This window comes from Myzus persicae, unplaced genomic scaffold (genome assembly GCF_001856785.1).
Source record: "Myzus persicae strain clone G006 unplaced genomic scaffold, MPER_G0061.0, whole genome shotgun sequence".
NCBI classification, from domain to species: Eukaryota; Metazoa; Arthropoda; class Insecta; order Hemiptera; family Aphididae; genus Myzus; species Myzus persicae.
Genome location: NW_019104033.1, coordinates 398,197 through 424,532, shown reverse-complemented (window position 1 = coordinate 424,532; position 26,336 = coordinate 398,197). Strand labels below are relative to the sequence as shown.

The window sequence follows — 26,336 nt, the reverse complement described above, 5'->3', positions numbered from 1 at the left end:
TGTTATGTTCAAAATAATACTTGTAAAATTATTTATACAAGTATCATCGTACATTTCAACAAAAATATAAACAATTATTGCATATTTACAATAACAGCAGTAATTACATTTAGTAACAATTGGGTAGAAATTAAATAAATATTTTTTTTATTATTATTGTTTTATTTTCAAAGTATAAAAACACCGACATCCAAATTTTGGTTGCACTGAAAAATAATTGTCCAATGTCGAAATAATTTAATAAACAAGTGTAATTTAAATTTATTCTATATAAAAATCTATAAGTTATCTATAAAAGTGTTTTACATATTTTGTTCATTTCGTTCTAATACATGGTGTTACCATTATTATTATTATTTACAATTTACAGTTAAATAACTTAGTAAAAAAAAAAACATAATTTAAAAGAAAAATTACACAAGAAGATGAAGGAGAGTATTTGCAAGCCAAATAGGTTGAACTTGTAGTCATACACAAAATTTTGGACACGACATAATGTATATCACAGAAAGTAGAATAAAATGCAAGAACTACTAATAAGTCATCTTTAAAATAATCTAATTAACAATAAATACATAAAAAACATTATTTAAATTAAAATGTATTTATTTTTTTCGAGTAACATTTAATACTCTGTCCCTGCTATGTTCCCTGGCTGGAGGCGAATGTCTGGATTTTCTACTGCGTTTAATTTTTGCCATACTATCTTCACCAAACACATCTCCCGTCCTTAAGGCGGATATGAGATCATCAAATTCTGCTTTGTCCCCAGATGTACCATTTATAGAAACTTGACGACCACCAGATCCATTTGACAAAACACTGGCACCATCTTTACAGTTTTTACGATCAAGAGTTAATTTCTTTAGCTATGAAAAAAAATTGCATTCATTTATTAACTTATTTAACATATCATTAATGTTCAGTTAACTCAGTGGTCTTTATCAATACAACACATACCTCTACTTCTTGTCTTGTCCTTTTTTCTTCTTCTTCACGTCTCTTTTTAACACTTGAGTTATCTTGACGTGCTTCATAAAGAGCTGTCAGGAATGAATCAAAAATGGCAAAGAAATCATCAGGTTGGATTGTAGAATTATCTTCTCCGAATAATCTGACTGCTCTATCAAACTATAAAATAAAACATTTTAATAGGATTTAGGTACCTAAAATGTATATTGTAATACAATTAGACAGGTAGTACTTACTCTAGTTTTCATATCTTGGAATAAGTCTTCTAACTCGGAAAATTTGCACGTAGCAGTAGTTAAAAATTCTTTCATTACTGGTAGGAACATATCACCTGGTACAGCAGGTTGTACTCTTTGGAACTCAATTTCTCGTTCAACTTCTTTCAGGTTGTTTCTTAACTGTGACATGTCTTTTTCAAGTTCAGCCAAGCTTACTTTTGAAGCTCCTCTTACATGGGGTAAGTCTTCTTCCAATAATAAAATGTCTTTGAACTATTCAAATAAATAGATAAATAAATAACTGTGTCTAAAATATAATATTACAAGGAAGGTATGAAAATTATAATTAATACCATTGATTATAAATTATAATTAACAGTAAACTATTTACATTCAATGCACAGATATGTACAAGAAATGCTCATACTATTTTAATACAATGATCCTGTCATGTATAATATTAATTATTCATGAACTTATATACACTACCTTCTTATCGGCCATATCAACAATGTAATGCAATAGCGTTATGCCTCTAACAGAACTTGACTTAGTGTCTGTAAGTCTGTTTAACGATGATAGGCGAAAACCCCATGCATTGCCCCTGGCTCCTTTATTCATATAGTTTCCAAGAGCTAGTACAATTTCCAATAATTTTCTTAACCGTCTAGAACGAGCTACTTCACGTGAAGCTTCCATAACAATTTTGGTTCTGCCTTCAACTTCTCCGGTCCAGGTAATAAATTTCTTCTTGTATACTAGACTACGAAGACGTTGGTCATAATGTGCAATTCTAAAAGAAACAAAGACAACATTTTATGTGATATTATATTTAATTTCTAAAAGGTTGCATATAAGAAAATTTTTGAGTCTAAAGTGTGAAAAGTTATGAATTTAGAGCACATTTATCTAGTATATAACATTGTTAAATAAAATAATCAAAATATTAGTATTTAATATTCAGAATATTTTATTTTAAATTATGATACTATGTATTACTGAAGTACAGATAAGGTGCAATTTAAATTGTTTACTGTCACTCCAAAGGTAAACACTCATTGAAATGTTTGTCTGAAATCTTAGAAGACGTAAAGAACTAGACAGAATATGAAATACCTTAAATTTATTATTAAATCACTATTCTCCAACCTTAAAAATAAAAAGTATATTTCCAAAGCAGAAATGGATATAATAAATTATTAACTAACTATTGTAATTATTGAAAATACACATTTGAATGATATAACTATTTATAAAATTCAATCAGCATCATAGACAAAGTTAACAAGCTAATGTGTGTGAACATTTTTCACTTAGAAAAATTATTACATAAGACCAGATAATAATTTATAGACATTTTTGCTGTACATTAAATTTATAAAAATAAGTTTTATTGAGAACGTCTATAATTTTACTTTATGTCTAATGATTAAAGAGTTTAAAATGCATTGAAGTAGGTAATTGACTTTTATAGTAGCTTATCATTAAATCAATTTATTATACTTATGTTTGAAACATAAAATAGGTGTTTTAAACATGAAATATTAGTAAAGGACTATTAATCTCAAATATATATTTTTATTACGAACTTGGAAATCTCGTATAAAAATCTATCAGCTCTGGCTAAACTGTCCAAATCAAAACTATGTTCTTCCAACAAAGCTGCTTCATCTGGGCCTGGAGTGAATTTTAGAAGTTGTTCAACCATATCTAATGGTAAAACGTCTTTAGTGTCCATATCCAGAATAACTCTGGCGATTTCTTCATCCGACATCTTCAATTTGGACAACAATATGGTACAATTTTGAGCCCTGCGGCCATCAATAACAGATAAGACTTTGGATTTATTTTTACCAGTTTGTCTCAGATCTTCGGATGATCCTTCATTCTGTAAAAATAAATTATTTTATTAATATAGTTATCTTTTTTTAGTATTCAACAATTCACTTACAATAGCTGTTGTTGTGCCATTTGTTGGCTTTTGATTTTGGTATGCACAGAATAGTTTATCAACCGTTTCAAGGTCAATAGATGAATACATTTTTCCTTCGTCAATATCAGCCCAAACGGTGCCAGCAACTTTAGTTTCTGGTAACTTGGCCCAGTTGAAGGATTTCAGCGGAGCAGATGGTTTTGGAATTTCAACTGATCTTTGTCTGCCGACTAATTGAGGGGGACAACCAGGTGGTGGTGGAAGATTTGATTGAGGGATATGTAGTGGTGGTGCTGGGGGAGGAGCGGGACCACAACTTTTAATTATTGGTTGTGGTGGTGGTGGAGGTGGAATAGGCATAGGAGGTGCGCTAAAATTAACTTTAGCATCATCTGGTAAACTTCCATTTGTAAGCATTGCTTCTAGCTTTCTCCTCTCCGCCTGCTCATAAGTAATCCTGTGCTGTAATTCACTTGATGTATCCTCGAGTTCAGATATCTTTTGTTTTGTTTCCAAGTGAATAGATATTTCTTTTTCCAAACGTTCTTTAATCCTTGAAATACTAGCTTCCATATCTTCCTAAGGTTTAAACAAAATTTAAGAATATTTTACAAAACCATCCTAACAACTTAATCGAGTTATTTCCATTTATAATCACTTAAAATAGTAATCATTGTTTTTGGTCTAAAAGCTTTAGCCATTTTTATTTTTTTTTTTTCATTATATTATAGTATCGTGTATTAATTATGTATTTTTTTTTTAATCACTATTATATTGACCTACAGCAAATGTTTGTCAGACATAATATATATTTACTTTTTCTTGATTTCTTAAATCTAATTCTTGTTCTTTTTTAGCGAGTGAAGCAGAAATACTCGTATTTTCTTTTTCGAGTTCTTCAGCTTTATTTTTTGCAGCAACAAGTTCTTCTTCTTTAGCCAAACTGCAACAAAAAAATTTGTATAAATAAAAATAAAAACTTTTTTGACTAATAGATTACATACAGTTGAATAATATCTTTGACATTTATATTTATTGGTGATACATCGTTATCAGCACCAGCATCAGTTTGAAGAGTTATCTGTTGTACAATACGGTCAAACAAAAGCCAGTGCTGTGGAAGGCTTCCATACTCAACTATAATATTAAAATACAATTATTTTTAACAAATCTGATATGTATATTTTTCGATTGCTTACGGGGCAATAATAAAAAATGCTGAAAAAGTGATAGGAAGTGAGGATATGCTGGAGAATGGCTCAATTTTCTGCGTAGTAAGTCAAACATAGAAGTAGCGCTTTGAGTATCTACTTGCTCCTGTAATTATAATACAAGTAATGCATCAATTAAACATGTTTTTTAAGTTCACAATATATGTTATACCTGTTCAAATTTTCTAGCAAGTTCATTTTCATCTTCATTGCGAACCATATCAAAGAAATCCATATGTCTGTCTAATGTCTGATTCTCATGTTCTCTTAACTTATTAATAATATTCTTGAGTCCCAACTGTAGAAATTCATATCTCAAATGCAATCTGAATTCTAAACTTTCTTGTCCTGGTCCATAACTTAAAACAGCATTTACAAATGACATAATAGCTGTTTTAACTGTCAAATCATCTCTATATATGCCAGTGTTTCTGTCCAAATCATTAATAATGCCTTGGAATCTGGCACGTTCATGAGCGAACTCCCTGTAGTCTGTCATAGCATCAAGAACTTTCTTATGGCCACCTGGAACTAAGCAGGAAGCGCCAAGAATTTCTAACACAGCAACTTTAGTACGGGGATTTTCGGTGAGTAAACTGCGAGCAATGGTACTAATAGCTGATGGATGTGCTAGTACGTGAGATCTTCCAGTCTAAAATTATAAAATTGATCTATTTAATAATGTGTATTCATGTGAGTACTTATTATTACATAATTACAACTATAATTTACTAGGTTATTAATTTTTTTATTCTATATACCTATAAGAATCAAAAAATATATTGAAAAGATATATTAAAAAACAATTTTTTTAGTAATTTAAATTACCTCTAAACTCATGACATAATGGTTATTTATTTAGAGTGAAAATATAATTAGAAAAAAATTGCATAATATGAAAGCACTTATAAATGAATCATTCAATAATGAGTAAAATAATAAGTAAATCCCTGAACATCTAGTCATGACTATATGACAATGGTGTTCTCAAATTTGTATCAATACAAGATTCAGTTAAAAGCATTATTTTTACAAATTTTGTTGCTGTCATAAAATATTATAGCAGAATAGTGTACAGTCGAACGACCTTGTTATCTATACATTTTATTACAATTATCCAGCACTATTTTAAGTGTTCAGTTAAACTAAATTTAAATATTATTTGAAGTAATGCAAAGAGTTTTGTAAAACAATTAACTTTAGATTGTAAAATAAAATGTTTAACTAGCTCTATATAGTATATTATCACAACACCTTTTTACTAAATTAGCTTTTTTACAATTGCATTATAATTTTTTATATTTATAATTTTTAATTTGCTACTTATTAGAACCTTACATGATTTCATAACTACCTACATGAAAACATGATAAATAACTGTTAGCTAAATATGGTTCATAAAATAATAATTGATGATTTAAAAATTACAAGTTAGTTATAATATGAATTTCAATAAAAAAAATCAAACTATTGAAGCAAAAATACTAAAAAACTTATAAATAATAATAATACTATACTATTCAATTACGTTTAAAGTGTAAAAACTGTAGTAGAGTAATATTACTTACAGAGTTATTCATAAGGGCTTTAATACATCCAATAATTGATGTGTGCATAGCTCCTTGCTGAGTGTCATAATTCATAGATGACAAAACTCCTAACAGGGTAACTAATCCATCAGCTTGCACAAATCTTAGTACAAAGCTATGAGGCTGAGTACGAAGAGCAGTCTTTAGGGAATCAAATAACTTGGTGTTTTCCTGTTCATCTCCATTCAATGATTGTATACGTTCAATGTAATTTTCAGGTGATTGTGATAAATCTGTTGTATTTTCTTGATCCTAAGATAATCAATCATATTAATTATTAGTATTAAATCTTATCGACAAACTTTTAAATATATATTTTACCTCTAATATCTTTTTTTTACTGCAATAAATTTGCCATTTCTTTTCTTCGTGAAGTTCCAGCATAGCTGCTTTATTAGTAGCAGTTAAATCAAGTTCTTCCTATAATATAAATAATAACAAATTTATCATACATTAACATATAGATATAAAATGATAAAATAATTAATTATTTGCGAGATTTTAATCATATAAGTCGATATTTATACTTATTATAATGTTAGATAGGTAGTTAAACTTAATACCTAGTTTTTATTAGAATTTACAACTTGACTGTTCCAAACAAATAAATTATAGAATTATAACAATGATTGTAATAAAATATTTACATTTCTTATAAAAAGCCAAATTAAGAACCCAATAATAATTTTTTTTTTAAATATCCGGGTAGGAAAGTGAAAGCCAAAGCATTAAATTAAAAAAAAAAACAGTAGTGTTTGCACAGAGATTCAATATTTTTTGTCTGTTATTTGTTATTGGTAGTTTTTCCTAACACATGGGAAATCATTGAAATATATTTGATCAAAACACTATAGAGAAAATCGAAAAATCGCATACTCATCGTACCATATAAATAATATTTACTATTCATATATTAAGGCGTTATTGCGCTAACAATTGGAAACACGCACTAAGTTGCTTTACTAACACAAAAAAGTGTCAACGGAATAATAAATAATAATAAAAACAACAAAAATGCGATGGTAATACCAACACTTCGCAATTCACAGTGCACAAATCGTAAATTTTTAATCAATAATGAACAATATACACAGCCGAAAATTTATCTGATTTTTATTTTTTGGTCACGTTTTTGCGATCAAAAACAACAATAATACCTAATAACCCGTATTTATAATATTAAATAAAGACCGGTCAACAAACTCAACAATACAATATATATCCAACAATAAGTAATATCACACAATTACATAACACGAATAGGACGGTTATTAAATCGTGTGTGTGGTCAGTCAATATTTTATAGGTCATAAAAACTAGTCCCAAAAGTCCTTTCGTAGTTCCCTTGAGAGTTTCTCACTGTACAACAATGCTGCGAGTCGAATGCGATCGCACGACGAGTCGATGATTTCTGAGCGTGTGCGTGTTATGTAAGTGAAAAATTATAGTTGCGTAATATCGGAGACGATTTTTCATGCACGTCGTCCGAAAAAAAATGAAAAATACGACAGCGACGATGGGGACGACGGATTCTCGACGTGAGATCGATTGATACTTTTATAATATATATAATTATTGCAAACTTTTATTATTTTAATAATTTTTCTCTACCTATTTAAGACAACAACATAATATATATTATATAACGTCCCCAAAAAAAAGTTTCTTTGGACAACCGAAACGATTTGAGAACGACCATCGACTATCATGCATTTAACAGTTTCGCAGTATAAGTGTTATTTTCAGAGATTATTAAAATGACAATTGATGTATTGCTATAAATATTTCAGAGTATACACCTTTTTCATGCAAGTAAATAACTATGGTAAAAACTTTATCAAAACAAAATTATCCAATGAAAAACGTAGAATGGATGGATCTGCATGGTCCGCTAAGCTGTTAAGAAGAAGAAGAAAAACGTAGAAGGTAAGAAACCATATGCCATGTTTATGACATTTTCTATTTTTGGAAATTTCAATTCAGAAAAAGGATAAAATACTGTATGTACCTAACCATGAACGGTTATTGGTTCTCCAAATATTGTTCTGATCATCACCTGATATCTGCTAAATACCAAAAATGCTAAATTATAAAAAATTATAGAATATTTTGTTTTCGTCAATAAAAATTCTAAGAGACAGGTATATCGTATACGTACATCAAAGTATCATCGTACATTTAGAGAGTACCTATAATCTAAAATAAAACTAGAGAAGTGAATATGTACGCTATATACCCCCCTTCCCAAAAAAAAAAACACACAATCGATAAGGGCTTATATAATATTCACTGATTAACTTATACTTACTATACATAACAATAATATATTATACGAATCATTATTGTAGAATGTTAATAAGTAATGTACGCAAACAATGTCTGTTACCCTATATAATAACACTATAATTAGGAATCGATTGAAATATTAGAGTAAAAAATCTTCATTTGACAAAGTCGAATGGTATGATACAAATCGTGATAACGAGAATGTGTCTTAAACTTAGATCATAATATATACTATGGATAGACCCATGTGTAATATTTTGTTGCCGATATAGCGACGAGTCTCCGAATTTGGGGGGTCGACGTGCGCATGCGCGGTGTAACCCCTTGCATAATTATCCGTACTAAATGATTTGAAAATAAATTATTTGTGGATAAGTATGCGAGAAGTTGCGCTACCCATGCGTACATCGAACACCTAATTCCGGTATTCGTCGTTGATATCGGCAACATTTTTTTTGTATTGATATACTAGTAATACTCTGTGGCTCCATCCATAGTATATGATCTAAGGTTTTAAATGTACGTCTATAAATGGTTTATAAAAATGAATATTTTTAACTACCGAAATAAATTCAAGAACAGGTGAGTAGGAATGATATGGGTAAGTCGTTTTTAAATCTAAAATCACTCGATATTTCAGGACGTGTCCTGTAAAAAGTTACTCGTGTATTGCAAGCCAATCGACTATGGGCGGCAAATAAGGTCCCGACGTGGACGTAGACTATTATTAGATTATATGTAAAAATATATACCCAATATTATGCAGTGCACTACACACAATATATTACAGGGGGTATCTAAATTCGTACAGCATATTATTATAAATCCGAGATACTTACAACCAACTCGGCGAACAGTCTGTCCAATTCGGGCTTTTCGGGCATGGGCAGGGTGGGCGTCATCTTTTGCAATGTCAGAGTACCCGAGTCGACCACGATGTATGTGATCTCCGGCGGCTCGTCGTCCTGGAAAATACGCATAATATTTCGTAATGCAATCATAACAAGGTAAGCATTTTATTATACAAATATAATCTATAAATGTGTAATTTGTATATTATGTGTTGATAGTTTCTATTGTAATTGTTTGCTATAATGCTATGTATATAAACATTTAACAATAACTATAGGTACCTAACGGTTAACAATAATATTTTAATAAAAATAACATTCGTTTAGCGTTTACGCACTGTAGTCCGTAATACATTATAATATAATAACACATATAGTATATTATTAACCAAAAAAGATTTTATTCTCTTTTGAGTCTTTGTGAAGATTGAGGTAATTTCAAACATTTTAACAACAGCTTACAAAAGTGTTATGTTTAATCAAGCATACCCGTTACCCGTTTTCGAACAGTACTCTTATCTAATGCTATTTACCAATTTAAACTAATATGTGGCGCTGCGTTGGTAGGTATAACTTATAACTTAAAAACAGATAAGACTCGAACTTATAGGAGTTTACTCCTCGAGTATTAAGAGTGTATTATTTTTTATTTTTTTATTGTTATGTTTATTTCAAACATATAGGTATTATCGTATTAAACAACTTAAATATTATTCGAAATCGATAATTTATTGTTCGGGAAGAAAATTGCTCACTTCTTGAAAATAATATAATAATACACCAATACATATAATAACTATAATAATGTATTAAATTGATATGAAACTCTGTTCTGAGACGATCAAACCACTTCGAATACATCAAAGTCTTCATTATAAAGCATTATAAAAGTAAACGTGCGTCTCTGTATAAAAATCTGTAGAGGTTCTAAAGATAATATCCATTGGTCACTAACTGTCAGACAGATACGGATAGATCATATTATCAAATTTAATTAAAGCACCGCACGTGACGCATTATTATACAGATGGGTATATATAAAAAAAAATTAAGAATCGAAACGTCGGTGATGAGTACTATTCTTTCTACTTTCTAATTTTTCATGTGTAATCCTTTTATACACTTTTCATCGTCAGTAACGATCTTGAAACATGACGAGTTACGTAATCTGAATTTGATCGATGTTTTTTTCATTGTACAATGAAGAGAAATACGATTTCAATAATAATACTAATAACCATCGCCGACAATACAATTCGTAGAAGTCGCGGTCCAAACGACGAAAACACTTGCCGAGATTTAACGAGGTATCTTCACCGTCATCGTCTACTAGGTATAGGCATATCGTTCATTATTATTGAAGCGAACAAAATACGAAATATTATATCATAAACAATCAAAGAATACAAAATAACACAATGATAATATATACAAAATTTTACATTGTGGCGTTATTTTACTGCACTTTATTCTCCACAGTCTTGCAGTAATAATAATTCCAATACTTTTATAATTTTCCTATATTATATTACATATTTTTGTTATTACTTATTAGTTATTACATAATAATTATTTGTACTCGAGTATATTATATTACATATGTATACAGTAACAAATGACAATATCCCTACAGGTATAAGAATATATATATATAAATATAAAGACTTGTATAAACTCGTATGAACTTAGAATGATAATAAATGAGTCATATCGGAGAAAGCATAATAATATTATAAACACTGACCGCTCCATCGATTAATCCAAACGATTATGCACGTTTGTAGCTTGGAGCTGCCAATTACAGCAAATTTGTTTTTAACAAGGAAAACGCACTTGGGCTAGGTCAGCACGTTATTTTTTTAAAAATTCCACACTTTCAGCACAGTGGGTTTCCGATAACCATAATCATCAGTCGTCGGACACAAAACCATTGAGGATTTAATACGAGATGGCTTATTAAATATGTTTACCACGTATGCTTGACCGGGGGTCACGTGTTCAGATATTGTACACGATTGGCGAAACTGAGACTTCCTGAAATTTAATTATTGAGTTTGCGAACAATGGATAATCGAGAAAAAACTACGAAAGGATTTTATTATAATAAAGATTTCTATGCCTCGGGTAATCCAAAAAAATGTGCGATGTTCAATGTTAGACTAAACGAAATAATTGTTAATTAGTAGATTGTTTTGTAACCATATCTCAACAACTATCGATAGTTAGCTAAAATATAAATTTAACAACGTCAAATAAACTAAGTGATGCTCAGCAGATGAGGTTAGTTTTTAATTGCCTAATTAATCCTATAATCGCAGTTGTAACTTTTGTACTTATCTTGCCTAAGATTCAATCATAATCTTCATCCTTATCATTCCTGTAAACTTGGTCTTAACGACTCTCCCCTCTGCTCACGGCACACTGAAGATAATAATATATTTGCGATTTCGAATCTTTCCATTGATGTCTGGGAAGTCGTTTTCCTTACGATGCCATTAGATACAATGCTAAATAGCCCTCATCATTATGCTTTCCTTAATTAATTCAACTGCCTTGTTATTTAGCTGTATACTGTCTAGAGCTTTTAATTTAATTTCCCTTCTCTTCTTACTTATGTTCCAATGTTTTATGTTAGCCTAATAGTTAACTTTATACGTTTAATGTGTTAGATTACACAAACTTGTTTCTATTTATTTCTAACACTGTTAGGAAATTCTTTTTTTAGATGTTTATTCGACTATAACAAAGTATCGAAATAAATAGCTAAAACATTGCTAATTTCATAATAATAATAAACAGTTTTAGACTGAAATATTTAAAAAAAATCAATAACTTATTGTTTTTGTAAGTATTATATAATAAATTTAATTTTTTCACAAAGTATACAACTTAACTTAAACGAATGTGAGTTTAAATTATAATTTATAATAAACAATATAACATGTTTAAAAAAAGTTGTTATTCTAGTTGAAATCAAAGTATTCTATCAATAAATGTGTTGAATGTTATGCAATTGTTTGGTATTTAGTCATATAGAACTAAGTGTATAATATTCTATATTATTGTGTAGTTACCAATAAATGCGTTTCAGTGTTATATACTGTTATATCACTTATTATACAGTTACATATGAAATATAGTATACAATATCAATATCTTAAAATAATACATTTAAAGAAGTTTTAAAAAAACTCAATAAAATAACAGTAATAAATAAAAACACGATTTCGAGCTTTATTTCTATACACCGACAAATTATTAATTTTAAAAAGAGTAAACATATTTATTTGATGGTGAGCTATATATAATTGCAAGCAGTAATAACATTTTAAACTTCCAAGCCAGATGTTCCTGCAGGCTTCAAATTTATAATTTATTCTTGATCACCTACAAGTTAGTATTTGTTTGTTTTTTTTTTTAAACATTTGTTCGAATGCCGTAAGTAATTTTCTCAGAGTAAACTGATATTTTGTAACTCGAGTCTAGCGAGTGGCAACTTTGCCGAATGGCTAATATATTAAAGTGATAAATTATATACTGTTGTTAAAAACATTCAATTATATGCGTTTTTAATGACAGCCGCATAGACATTTTCTAGGAGACCTAATCGTATAATCGATAATTATTGGCATTCCGGCATTAATTGCGGCTTGTAAAATACTGTAAATGTTTCCTCGTATTATAGGGGAAAAAAAAATTACTGCGTCTGTTATCTTATGCGCGTTTGTTATCTCAAAGAATGCCTTTGCTATAATAATATATCATACATGCGATTCTCTATTATTACACAATATAGTAATAACTATAATGGGTATGATTTATCACAAGTATAATAAGAATGCGGCGGGGCACATGTGGAAAACATGAAAAGTAGGAATCAACGACGACGGCGACGACGTTACTGTAGGTACTCTTTCAATATAATAACTATCGCCCAACTATATATAGGTACTTAGGGTTAAGGTAATCTGGAAAAATAATTAACGACCGAAGACGTCAAAAATAATAATAATATTATTATTAATTTAACAGCGGAACACGCAGTAAGTCCGTCCGTCACTATATACTACCATTTAACTTCTATATGCCTATAAAGTATAATATATTATTATAAAGTAATAAGTCAAGGTTGCAGCGACTAAGGGACCTCTCTATTGCATTACAATATCGCATCCAATGCACACTGTCCATATACGGAATGTCTTGACTGTTTCTATATAACTAATCGCTACCACACATAACTGCGGCATTAGTATAGCAGCTATTATTTAAACGTAGCCGTTTGATTGATCTTTTGAACTGTAAGGTATCTTGGGTATATTATACATCGTGCATACGTGTTTTCTCATCAAATCGTCCGGTCTCGATAATACTACGCTTGTTGTTTGTCTTAAAATATTTAAATTATTATTACTATAATATAACTTCAAATACATTAAACCAAAGATATCGACCATCGCGTAGGTGTGTCTATGTATGATAATAATATTATTATCCCATGTATAGTCGTCAACATGACACATCTCGAGTCCTACTATCATATAATTGGAGGCATTCTGGGCTTATATTTTTCTCGAGTCAAAATGTTTCAACAAATCTGACGTTATTACTTTTATTTTCACTGTTGATATGAATCCAAACAAGGAATCTGGACCGGTCAAATAACCAGAAGTTATCATTAAAACCGACTTTTTTTAGTGTAGTGCTGACACTTGACACTCGACAGCGTTGTTATTATATTATTATTATTACGACGTCCTACTGCGATGTCAATTAAAATCATTTTCACTGCGGTTTCAATCGACACTGCGGTTTGTCCTTTCAACGACTTAAACAGACTTAGATAATTACGATGATAATATAATCCGCCCTTGACGACAGGCTCAGAACACGGAATCGTCACGGTGTAGCAGTTAGCGCCATGTATATATATCACGTATATATTATTATGTATTTTTTTTTATACGATATATACCTACGTAATGTTACAGAGTATTTATAAGTTTATGTATTAATGATAAATAATGTTATCGTCCACAGCCGTGTTGTAACACGACGTCACGACGCATATTTTAATGCAGGTACTTTTAAGAGCGTACACAGTGAGTGAATATCGTTTATAAATTATAACAACGCTGCGATAACTAAACGTAATATGAAATTGATACAGTGACCAATATACTATACTCTATAAATATATTTAATGAATATGATTATTAAATTATCGTTATAATTATTATATTTACCTTGAGGCAGCCGCACCAGCCCTTTCTTCCCCGTACGCTGGGCGTAGGCATCATTCCCGATAGTCTCTCTGCCAAACCCGCCATAGAGCGGGGTACAGTCTGAAACGCGAATAAAAAAATGTTTTCTGTTAAAATAATAATATGATAATTTCATAAGGATATCACAGCAGCACAATAAGGTGTATTCTTATAATATATTATGCATAGGAGAAACATTCCGTTAGGGGAACCTTCCGGTTCCCTCCACGACACCGACTCGATGTGAGCAAATCGATTTTATAGCATTCCTAGCCACCGGCTATCGCCTACATTAATGCTAGTAAAACATAGTGTAACATTATTATAATAATATAATAATTTTCGTTTTCAATTTTTAATAAACCCGATTTTTATAATCTATGCAGTTGTTGTTTATAATAACTTATATACATACTATATTATAAGTTCATAATGCAGTTGGTTCAGCAGATGTTTTAAAAGTACTTATAATATCAATCATAATAAACCACTTGATTTATTTTTCTCAACTAATTTCGTTCGATATCAGCTATCGTACCTACGGGATTATAACTATATACAGCAATTACAGAGGTATTTTAATTAATGTGCTCGCGTTTTTATCATGCAGTTATTATCATCGAATTCAACCATCCTGCAGTTGCGCTTAATTATTGAAAATGTCGTAGGCATACTTAATGATATTTCTGAAATTATAACCCGTTGCAAATATTGGAAGGCTCCTTTATAACACGCAGCACCTCAGCAGCGCTTCTTAGCATGTGAAAAAACACTAAGACTTGTGGATGGTTTCACATTCACACACAACCACAGCCACTGATTAGTAGCGCTACAGGCGGTGACAGTGGTTGGAAGTTAAATGGTGCACAAAACCTAAGTCTGGTCTTTAAGTATACGTTTACAAATTACAAGTCAGAATTTGAATGACTTAAAATGCATCGTTAAATAATAAAGGGGTCGATAATACTCGATAGATCACTCCAAGGTATACCTAATATACATCGTAATATGGTCTTACACATGCACCTGCAGCTAAAATGAAAATTGTTTATTTATTATGTATTATACGTCTGTGGCGTATTAATCCTGAGTTAGAATTCAAAGGGACAAAGTTTTATTACAAATTTTACTGTAGGATCTCCCATTATGTCCAGTCGCCACTATTAAAATATAACTTTACCTACAGCATATATTTGAAGAAAATGCTTAAATTAGTACTTATGTATTATACATGCCTCCTAAGGATACTAAACTTGATTTATTAATTACAAAATTAATAAAGGTAAAAAATAGAAAATTAAGGAAGGATAGCAATGACAACGGGGGTGATATTTTCTCCTCGGGATCCTCCAATGCAGATAACGCCGAGTGTATCAGCTATACGCGGTGTTCGAATTATTGAATCTAAGTGCTTTCGGCCTTCGGGTTTTGTTCGCCCGCTAATCGAATTACATTACACGAGGCACTTATATTATATACCGACCAGCTATATAATAAATGTATAATATATATACACATTATATAACAGGTAGTCCATCTAATTTCTCTATCATAGAAAGATTTATACATTCGGAGATAGAAAAAAAAATACCGTGAATAATGTCAGCCGCTGATGTTTTTTTTTTCTCTCTCACTTCAATTTTTCTCCGACCGTATAAATCACGCGTAGCCAGCTCGCTTAATATACGAAGAAGTCGATCATCATCGTCGTCCAAGTCGTCGACTGTACCTATCATCTGGTATACGATATTAGACATGAACCACGCGCCGGTTTTCACTTTCAAAGAATGCAGCCTTGCCGCAAGTACACGATGTTATATACATATACATATGTAGCAGCCCGCAGACCGCGCCGACATACGCTTGACATCAATCATCATCATTCCGACCAAAGTACAAAACGACAATATTCGTAAAAAAAAAAACAAAACCAAAAAACGAAACCGATCAATTATTATTGTACTGCACCGGAGGCGTGGGGAGGCGTCGAGATGTGGGCAACCTTGCACGGACGATATTTTTCCGTCTTCACGGCGTGCGCGATCTATCGTTCGAAACAACAATAGTACCTATATGTCTGGGTACTATAAAAAAATAATAATAATAACAATAATACCTACATATGACGACGTTGCGCAGTGGATCGAAGCGTTTTCATTTAAATGCGATTGACGGCGAGATAGATTAGTTGTATTTTTTTTTCTTTCTTTTACATAATGCGACGATTAAACGCGCGCTCCGCACGTGGTCGATAGACCGACCGCGGGTGATCGCATAATATTATGCGCTTATATATTATACCATGGTATACGAAAATTTATTACTATTATTTTTATATTTGTACACGGGTTGCGGGCGGTGGCCGCCGTTATTGACCTCCAGACGCCAAGCGGAAACAAGTTGCGCCAAATTTGTTTATATATATTAATATTAGTATTATTCATACCGGGAAGTATAATGAGCGAAGGAATGTGAAAGTATATAGGTATAGGTAATATAATAATATGAAGTCTAAACGCCGTGCAAGTTGATGCAACAAGCTTAATATTATAATATCTGTTTTCTAACCTGCGACTACAGCAACAGTGGTATAAAAGATAATATTTGCATAACAGTAAGTATATTATATACTTATGTACTAGACTGCGGTATAGGCACGTGACGTTTGACAAATACATGGAAACCGAATACCTACGCCTAAGTCTTAAGCGCGTTTGTGAGTTTGCGACAACTCTGCAGCGTGTGTGTCGTGTGTGTGTAATATAATAAATAATTTATACATAATAATAATATATAATATGTGTCGAGACGTATTTTCCATACGAGTAAATGGATACACCGTGTGCGTATTACATATTATTATTACCTATTCTGTAATAAACGAAATAAAATCGGCAATCGGTATTTTATAGAACAAGAATCGCCGCCGAAAAAATAAATTGTTTTTGTAATGTGTGGAGTAAAATATCAAGTATTGAGAAACAAGACGTCGCGTTCTTATATTACGTCCAGGAACTGCGGTCCATATTATTATTATATAAGTGTCGTTGCAAACATTTTTTATAACCAAAAATTTACTTTTTATAATAATATTTTATCACTTTAATAGGTTTGCATATTACTGTGGTGTTAGTCCTACTTGTATTTTTTATTATTATTTTTTTTTTTTATGCGAAAAAACTTATAAATTATTGTCATTAATAATGTACATCGTATAACCAGCAGCTATGGGAATTTTATTTGAACTAAAATCCATAATAAATAAATTTAATAAATTTAAAAAATGTAATAATGAGTATAATATAATTAAAATATGCATTATTTGCCTGCAGGTCAGCGCGTGTACAACAAGGTATGTTCTTAAGTATTTAACTGGTATTGTTTTAAACGCTGATGAGCAGGACTATATTTGGAAGACTCGTACCGATATTTTGTTTTGGATTTGAAAAAAAATGAACGTCATTTCATGCCACTGACCCACTTGGTGTAAATAATGATATTATTTATCAAACCGATACACGTGTGAACACTGAACATACTTACTCATATAACACTGAAGCACGTAAGGTTTTTGGAATTAAATGGGCCGGATAGGTATATTTGAAGAGAAAAATCATGTCAATTCGTTGAAAGACTAGAATACTCGTCACGTATTTTTACACTTTACTAGGCCAATTGTTGATTTTGTACTTTTGACTCATATTTAACTCGAACAATAAAAATAATATATTCTGAACGTTACAGGATAACGCCTAAAATATTAAATATGATGTACAATATTATGTTGAAAATATCCTCATTTAAGAAACTATATTACTAAATCATACGCACGCGGCATACATACGGTTTGGCAGCAGCAGTACAGCTGGTATTGACAGCAAACAGGACCAGACCCATTTGAATCATAGAAAATAATAAGTTCTGGTTGCAAATATTCGTAAGCGAATAAAATTACGGCTAAAATCGATTTATGATCAAATATCAAATTGTATAGGTACCCAATGCTTTACATAATTATGATGATATTTTGTTTAGTGCTGAAAAGCTTAAAATTTATATTAAAAAGTCGAAATTCGACCAATACAACAAAAAATCTGTATGAATTAAAAATATTATATCCACCGGAAAGGTCTACCTACATTTAATTATTAACGATCCGATGTTTTTTGTCATCCCTTATAAAACTATAATTACGTAGATAAGTAAATAATATAACAGAGGGATTTAAAATTGTGTTATGCAATTACAGCGGTCAGCGAATACAGAAGCCGCGTGCTTCACGTAAGGCATTTTTTTTAAACATAAATTTCAAAACATCATTTAATAATATTTTCCTGTGCGAAACTATATAAAAATATATTATTAATCCAAAATCGAATATCATTGCACAAACGAAAACACTTCTATATAGGGCGAACGACATTCCTAGAAAATTGTAGTCAAACGGCAAACCTCAATAAGTTTTTATGATTTCCTATAATTTATTATCTCGATTTGAAATGGCAATGCAAGCTGTTATAGGAGGTATTGCCAAGAACAATAATGTACCCATGTGGCTTACCTTGATCATTTCGCATAGCACGTATATATTTGACAAGGGTTTTTATACATTAAAAACGGCGAATTATTTCCGTAAATTATATATTTTTTATTAAAACTATATACAACATATAAAACATGATAGACACATATACTATTACATAATATAGAATACCTAAAATAATTATACTGCAATATACCTACTATACAAAGTGTATGGACGTCAAATAATAATAGGCGAATACTAACTGTGTTTAATGTTGTATATACGTAATACGGATAGCAAAAAAAATATTTTAACTGACAAATTTTGATACCTATACGATTTTAATGTGCTGAAAAAAAAATATCGAACGCAAAATAAATGCACGTATTTTAGCACCAAACGTACGAAATGGTAAACCGGAATTATTAAAAATGAATAAAAAAAAGTTGACCACAGTACCTACGTATTCTATATTATTATACCCCCGACTATACCCATATAATTATAGTTCGATATCATCTGTTTTATTGTTATACATGCAGAAAATTAACTTTGTTGAAACACAAATCGAAGGTCAACCGTACACACTAGCTTTCCTGTTGAAAAAAAATATTCACAACACTTTTATCAAATAAAACCAAACGAAATTCGATACGAATTGTTTTTAAATTTCATTAACGAATTATAATACAGTCTTTTGTATAACTAATTAGCAAAACGAGACATCGTGGAAATATTACTATCATTATTATTACTTTATAGAGGTACCTAATAAGGGAGAATACCCAAAACACAAAATATTCGCTTTCACCGACGAAAAAAAAAACAAATAATAATAAATGAGTTACGCTTCTTTGTCGCACTTATACCTATTATAGTTCCTACATCAGTAACTACTTGCCGACGCGACGAGAAATATAAAAACAATAACAGATGTTTAAAACATGGAAAGCCCGTATTGTGTGGGTACCCAGTACGACGATATTAAAACGCGGGCCTCGTGCACAGTGTATAGATAGGTACATAATTATTAATTACGTCATGGGAGTTTATTTATTTTTTGTTTTTCTGTATACCTAACACGATTTTGATAGCGTCAATGTACGATACTATATAGACGGGACACGGCCAGACACCTCGATCGTTGCAGTGTCCGGTTAGCCATTGGTGGTACATAATACATATAATAGGTTTAAGTCCAGTTGCATTTTCAGATGACATTAACCTAGTAAATCCATTTCCGCGTCCTATTGGGAAACTCGATTATTTGTATTACTATCGATCAGAAATTGTTTGGGTCATATTATATTATGATAATATACACATCTGCAGCGTCACCATAATATGCGGGAAATTTTCTTCATTTCAGTCTTATAGCAGACGATTTACACCATGATATAACCATTGGTTCAACTATAGAAGAGCTAATTCCCACCAAATATACAGACTTAAAGCCCTACATTTATTACACGGCTTAAAATGCTTGCTTGGAATATTTTTGTATATTTTAATACATATATTCAGTTTAGTATCATACATGTACGCATGCACATTTTTTGATGGGAATTCGGGATCAAAGTCTTAGACTCCCCCAAATTTTGACTCTTGCAATGACTTTAAAAACCGTACACCCCCTAATCCGCAGGACCATGGCTACTCATTATTAACCTTCAGGCAAAGACGTTCCGGGTCATCGTCACCGATAAACAATAATAATATTAATTATTAATATAATATTGTACGACGTTCCACGTGTATGTGTGGTCGTCAATGCAGTATCTATATAGTACAGTATACATATATATATATATATATATATATAGATAGATGGATATAAGAGTTCGGCAAAAGTATAATATTAATTTATATCCGTGTCAGAGTACACACCGGAATATCAATTAAACGTCGTTTTTTCTCGAATTTTCGGCCCGGCCGTTTTATTAGTATTCGGTTAACCACCTAAGCACGCGCGTACTGTTTACAATAATATTATTATTATTGTTTCGTCTGTATGTTTCAATCGGGTTCCGCGATAGAGTATATTTTCTCTTTTATGTGTATAACGCCCACGATGCTAAGTTTATTATTATAATATTATCTACATGGGGCTACTGCTATATAGACGTTAACATTACAATTACTTTTATTATTATTTTTATTTTTTATAATAACGGCAATATCGAATGGGTAACTAAATTGTTAGATTATGTTTTAGACGGCAATTTTCGGTTCGGGAATTTTTTTGCCATTTATCATTCTTTTTTTCTTTTCGCGGCGATTTTCTTTATCGTTACAATTTTAACCACTGTGACGCTACGATTTGTACGGTCCATTAAAATAAGCGCCAAACGCTGTACCTATATAATACGTATATACGCCTCCTACCACGTCTGCGGTATTCTAAAAAATAAACGGTATAGCAGTAGACCTATTACATGGTATATACAGGGTGATTCATCAAAGCATGCTCGCCCCCGTTTTCTCAATTAATAATACCTATATATTTCTTAAAATTCTGATTTTCGCAATATTTAATAACGCCGAAGTCTGAAAACTCCATAATTATATTCGAACATTAATATTTTTATATCATTTAAATCTCTTTAATTCCTGTCGCAATACAAACTTCTTAAATAATCCTTTTTGTCGAAAGTTATTACTCGGAGGAATTTTTTGAAAATGTTGACATGTCTAAATCAAAATTTGAACAATTAGTTTCTAAGTTATTACACTTGTATATTAGGGATAATAGTCTTTCTTATAAGTTTTAAAAAAATTATAAATTATTGGTGCTTATTAAGCTCGGATAACTTTTACAAATTATAAGATTTAAATGAATTTATATATTAATTAGGTACTTACTATAATTTTCAAATTATCATAGCCCCTATGTTGTCTGATTGTAAGCCTATAATAGTACCTACGCAATGTTTAATATTTGAATTTGTATTTAAAAAAACTGTTGCTTGATAAGTTACAGAAAAAAATTGTTAATAATTAAAATAGAACAGTTTATATAGCCACTGAACACTCTTTAAATGGCATAAAAATCCAAGTATTTGAAAATATGATCCATATAAGTATACTTAAAAATTCTAAAAATCACACATTTTTAATAAACGCAATATTAAAGGCAAAATGGAGATGAGTATGCTTGGTGAATTACCCTGTATATTCACATAATAGTCTACTGGTCACTAGGTTAACGGTTCACCGAATAGCTTAATTGGATGATCGGAAAACCTGATTGCTAGCGTATCTTTGCAATTTTTCCTTATACGTTTTATTTTCGCTCCGATTAAAACAATAATGGACATAGTTAGTATATTACTATTATTATTAAATTACATTATTGGTCTTCCGCCAGATGACTAATATTTTCCAGAAGTCGTAGTAAGCATTTTAAGCTTACAAAAATATAAGATATATTAGTGTTTATTTTGCCCTCGGAAAATATAATAAGTAGCTAATTTATAATAAACCATTATTAAATCGATGTCAAGTGACGAACACGCGCATCATGTTATTATAATATTGATATGTTTCACGTTACAAACAAAACCATAAACCCCAATATTTTTTCGAATATATAAAAGTAATCATTTAATATATCGTGATGTAGTATGTCTACGATATTTATATATTATTAAATTATATTACATTCTAAAGAACAGGTAAAGTACCCAAGACATATTGGACAATAGTACCAGTTTTTATATACACGTTGTTAAGTGTCTTGCTTTGCACGAGTGAAAAAAATTCAATATGATGAAAATTATTAGATACCGAACATCAGCTCTAATAAATAATAATTTTTATTTTATATACGTATGCTATCGGTGAGTGCTTTTAAAATATAATATAATTATAGTGTCATTTAAAAATTGTACTGACTGTTTTCAATTATACACATACTACGATATAATAATCAATTGATATGGTTTAATAGCTGTCAGACAACAGCACAGTTTTTGTGTTTTAATTTATAAAACGATGAGAGCCATTTTTTGAAAAATGAGCACACACACTCCCATAATACGCATTATCACCATGAGAAACATCAGTTTTAAAAAAAAGATTAACATATTAACTATTATTAATTAATAATATCTGGATCTATCGAACTATACCTAGTTAATTTTAAGCTAATTCACTAATATATGAATATTGTATATAATACCTATTAGTTAATTACTTATTACCTTCAAACATACAAACACATATAAATATGTAAACGGTTGGGATTCGGAAGACTTCAGTAAACGTAAAATTCATTATACTTACATCACATATTGAGTAATGAATAGGAAAATCAATGAGAAAAAAAATCAGTAGGTTGAATATAATCATAGACTAAAATATTATAGGTAGCTTATAAACAATTAATACATAACATTAGGTACCTATAATGTTCGATGTTCATAAACCATAGTGCATATTTTATATATTTTGATTTCAATCTAACATTCTAGCGTGTATAATTGGTAAATATAAAATAGTTATAAGTAGTTATTAATCCCTTTCGCTTCCATTTAACATAATTTTCTTTCTTTCTCATTATACTAAATCACGTAATAAAGTCTACTTAATATTCATAATAATAATAAATTATTAAATAGGTACCTATATCAAAAGAAAAAGTTTAAATAATTTTTGAATCAAAATGATAAAATTATAAGATAGGTACTTACATAAAATAACAAGTTAAGCTCATTTGACAAAATAATCTGTGTACCTACATATTGCATACACAATACACTGCAAACAAAATAATTACAATCGGCAACATATGTCAGAATAATGTATTTAAGTAAAGTTATTAAATAGTAGGTATATAGGTAAATAACTATTGTTAATTGAATACACAGTAGCTAAGTCAGTCATTGTGTCATGTGTTATAAATTATAAAATATGAAATATATATTTATTTGATATATATAATATATGCAATGAAACGTCAGAAACAATGATTCATTGGTTGTTTGAAAAATGCTGATATTGATAAACACCAACAGGTTATTCAACAGAAATTAAATATTATAAATTCATACATGTGGAAGCTTATTAAAAAAAAATCAACTTTACTTGGACAATAAAATTATACATCATTTTTAAATATCTAAATTAGAAACAAATTAATCATCTGGAAATGATTCTATTAGTCGTTTCCAACTATTATAATTTTATGATATGACAGTCAAATTTTCAATCATACAATTCATGCCCTACGCATAGGAGGCTACTATACTATATACTGTAATGAGGTGTATTAGGATAATTAACCATAACTAATTTACTCGATTTTATATACGGCACCTGTATTAATTGTAATTGTCGAACTATAACAGTTGTAAGCTGAAGTTCTAAATATATAAAAAAAAGAGTATATTAGAATATAAAATTTCATAGAACGATTAGATTTATATATAAAACCAATATAAATATTAAAAATAAATTATTTATAAAATACATAAATGCCAACGGATAAATATTTTTTCAACCAAGAAAATTGTTTTCGAAAAAAAATCGTATTTCATCGTGAATCATATTTTGTATTTTTATAATTTATTGTTTTTTTAGTACTATATCTTAGGTTAAATATGTAAAATGTAAAGGTACAATCATTATAATTTTGATGGTTGAACACTTCCGGGAACCCTAATGTGGCCCTACAAAAATATTGATTAAGAAGAGTGCCAGCTACCGTACGTAATACTGTAATGTTATACAATATATGAACAATGTTTTTTTGCTACTTTTAAGTGAAAAAGCACAAAAAAGATACGCCGAGAAATGAAACAGACCGATTTTTAGAGTCAATGACTGGGATTATGATTACGATTATCAATAGTTCGGAGTGATTTTATAAACGTATCATACGTAACACACAGGAATATTGACTTCATAATATTGATCGAGGCAGTTTTATAGCGTCAAAAACGTTTTACGATGGTCAAAAAAATGTAATATACATCGAATGAAAGTCGTATCGGTGTAATTAATGCTGCTTTATTACCGGTAGTATACTACATACATAAATATTTATACCATAATACCTATTACCTACCTTTACTTTATTAAACTATTATAGTATTATTTATAAATAATATATTATTTGCTTTTTAAACTGCAGCCTGCGCGAAGACATAAAAATCGAACCACGAACAGATAAATATAATCAGTATCGTAAAACGGTGTTATCGATGACTGTGTTTTTCCTGGCTAGATTTAAAAATAATAAACGTAAATTATGTACGTCATCGATGAGTTTGACGGTTCACTAGCCACTTGGTAGTAGACACTAGTTAAGTTTGAATAATCAGAAATAATAAATACATATTATAATATAATATTAAATTATTAGTTATTACATACAATTATGTTAGGTACCTACAGCCAACAGGATTAGTAAAAATAGGCTATTGGATATTGTGTTAGATTAATTGTAAAAGACCACCATCGTAAAGTGAAGAGATATAAAACATAGAAAAAAAACCAAACGGAAACCAATAAAATCGAATACGATACGTTGTCGTTAGCGCTCGAGTAGTCAACTGAAAAAATCACATAACTGGCAATATATATATATATATTACATACACATATATTATTTAAAGCGATTATATTACTGAAAAAACAGCACTACCACACACGTCGAGATAGTATTATTAGTATTTCTCTTTTCCGGTGTGGTGTGCAAACATATAATGTCGGCGGAACTGTGTAATATGTTATGACTTTTTGTCAATGGCGTCAGTACGAAACTATAATATTGGCGGGTGGTCTTCTTTAATTCCCTTAAAATGGTTTATTGTGAACGATTCCTGTATACTTGATATTATATTATAGATAATTTTTCGTCTAACACCTATTAAGTTTTTCTAAAACTATTATGAGGGACTCCCCCCAGTCTCGCCCCACGAGGAATTTTGAGCGATTGTCGCGGCCAGGGTCCACACACTGTATCGTGTAATTGTTCGTTTTGGGTAGTAGACGACATGCGTGGTTATTGTCGGGGCATGCCGAATTATGGGTTTTACCCAAGTATGGACAACAACGCTTACCAGTTTTATCAGCTTCATCGGTATGGCTTAAGATCGTCGTCGGGCAGATTGCACCGGGCGCGTGACACGCGCGTCTACAGGATTTGCACGATGGAAATCGGTCGAAGAAGAGATACGGAGGTGGAAATTCGTTAAATATATTGTGAGCGAATGGACGAGATGGGGAAAAGAAAAATAAATGTATAATATTCGAGTGTTATTATTGTTGTTTAAATGTCGTAAATTAACGCGAGCGCACGAAACCGTCTCTCGAACGATAATCAAAACGGAACTGTACGTCTTCGCAGTCGTCGCAATAATGTGCCGGCAAACACAACCGGTTGGGCATGCCACGCTCGACTGACTGCGATAGACGATAGTGCGATCGGTTCGCGGTTCGTCGGCGGCGGTTACACGCGTTCCGAGACACGCGCAAGCCGTCTG

General features: G+C 30.6%; 1 protein-coding gene across 1 annotated transcript; it reads right to left on the bottom strand.

Annotated features, from left to right (window-relative positions):
• Positions 1-372: 372 nt before the first annotated feature.
• On the bottom strand, positions 373-26,263 carry LOC111037825 (disheveled-associated activator of morphogenesis 1). The gene is made up of 15 exons (XM_022320601.1): positions 25,914-26,263; positions 14,307-14,405; positions 9,049-9,174; positions 6,245-6,343; positions 5,903-6,175; positions 4,507-4,986; positions 4,323-4,440; positions 4,128-4,260; positions 3,940-4,066; positions 3,142-3,702; positions 2,780-3,078; positions 1,680-1,983; positions 1,209-1,463; positions 961-1,131; positions 373-869 (listed from the first exon to the last, which is right to left on the bottom strand). The coding sequence occupies exons 1-15, from the start codon at positions 25,929-25,931 to the stop codon at positions 606-608; spliced, it is 3,327 nt and encodes a 1,108-aa protein (XP_022176293.1). The 5' UTR covers positions 25,932-26,263; the 3' UTR covers positions 373-605.
• Between the last annotated feature and the right edge of the window lie 73 nt (positions 26,264-26,336).

What these genes read in the sequence shown, in the direction of transcription:
- LOC111037825 (XM_022320601.1), bottom strand. An exon ending in TTGCTAGAAAATTTGAACAG is followed by an intron (nt 4,441 to 4,506) that starts GTATAACATATA and finishes TTATAATTACAG; the next exon opens with GAGCAAGTAGATACTCAAAG. An exon ending in GCATTTTTTATTATTGCCCC is followed by an intron (nt 4,261 to 4,322) that starts GTAAGCAATCGA and finishes TTAATATTATAG; the next exon opens with TTGAGTATGGAAGCCTTCCA.